Source organism: Octopus bimaculoides, chromosome 2, assembly GCF_001194135.2.
Source record: "Octopus bimaculoides isolate UCB-OBI-ISO-001 chromosome 2, ASM119413v2, whole genome shotgun sequence".
Lineage (NCBI taxonomy): Eukaryota > Metazoa > Mollusca > Cephalopoda > Octopoda > Octopodidae > Octopus > Octopus bimaculoides.
In genome coordinates, this window is record NC_068982.1 from 29,312,824 (window position 1) to 29,314,156 (window position 1,333).

General features: G+C 35.2%; 1 protein-coding gene across 4 annotated transcripts in view; it reads right to left on the bottom strand.

Annotated features, from left to right (window-relative positions):
• LOC106876029 (ras-specific guanine nucleotide-releasing factor 2) overlaps nucleotides 1-1,333 on the bottom strand; it is a 563,899-nt gene that overhangs the window by 140,583 nt on the left and 421,983 nt on the right. For all 4 annotated transcript variants that reach the window (XR_008266647.1, XM_052976037.1, XM_014924405.2 and 1 more), the window contains exon 6: nucleotides 246-325. Coding sequence is in view for 3 of the 4 variants with exons in the window: in XM_052976037.1 (XP_052831997.1) it covers nucleotides 246-325 (80 nt within the window). In the remaining variant the exon portion in view is untranslated. The remainder of the gene's footprint in view (nucleotides 1-245; nucleotides 326-1,333) is intronic.

Consider the following 1,333-nt stretch of genomic DNA (forward strand, 5'->3'; position numbering starts at 1 on the left):
TATATATATATATATATATATATACCTATACATGCTCACGCACACACATAAACAAACATGCACACACACACACACACACACACACACACACAAACACACACACACAAACACACACACACACACACACAAAATTTCTGATGATGCTGAACACTTTCTTTTGTATATCAAGTGTCACCTGAAAAGTGAGATTGTCATAAGAGCAAACAGTAAATTTTGGTTACTTAAAAGATTAAATTTTAACTTACCTAATACTAATGTTGGCCAATTTTCTAACCTTGCTGATAATCCTTTTAAGAAGATTTGGTGTAAAAACAATAAAGTTTCACTGGAAGAGATAATAAGGAAAATAAAAGTTACAAGAATGCTTTAAATAAGTTTATAACCAGTCATACACAAACTGCGATTTGAGGCTGCATGCAGCCTGTGGGACTTTCCAAAGAGGCAGGCCTAATGAAAGATTACCTCATGATGGTAAGCCATGTCTCATGCAACCTGCTTCTTAATAAATGTGGCTCATATCTGTTTAAACTATTATCAATTTAGTGATGATATCAAATGGATTTTGGGCTTGATTAAAGCACCAGGGCTACTATATCTGTTTTTAACCCTTTAGCATTTAAATAACTCTGTCAAATGAAAGGCAGAGTTAACTTCAGTAGCAATTGAACTTAAAACATGAAGAGCTGGAAGAAGTTCTATTAAACACTTTTTCCAGTGTGCTAATGATACTGCCAGCTCATTACCTTCTTAATGATGATGATGATGATGATGATGATCCTTTCTACTAGAGGCATAAGGCATGAAAATTTTGGGGGAGGGGTAAGTCGATTACATCAGCCCCAGTGCGCAACTGGTACTTAATTTATCAACCCTGAAAGGAGGAAAGGCAAAGTCAACCTTGAGAGAATTTGAACTCAGAATGTAATGTCAGGTGAAATATTGCTAAGCATTTCACCTGGTGAGCTAACAATTCTGCCAACTCATCGCCTTAATAATAATAATAATAATAATAATAATAGCAATAATAATAATAATAATAATAATAATAATAATAATAATAATAATAATAATAATAATAATAATGAAAAGAAGGATCACATAGGAGAGTTAAGAAGAAGGGGAGATAACTAAAAAGTGGTGATCCCAAGACGAAGGTGCGTGTGTGTGAGAGAATGCTGGTGATCTTAACGTATGCATGTGTGTATGTAGGTGTGAAGGTGTGAAAATGTGGGAATGGGAATTGGTCAGTGCTGGTGTGTACGTGGTGGTGTGTTGTGAAGTGATGTGTTGTGTGATATGGTGTGATGTAAGGGTGTTGGGAGGTGGGATATAT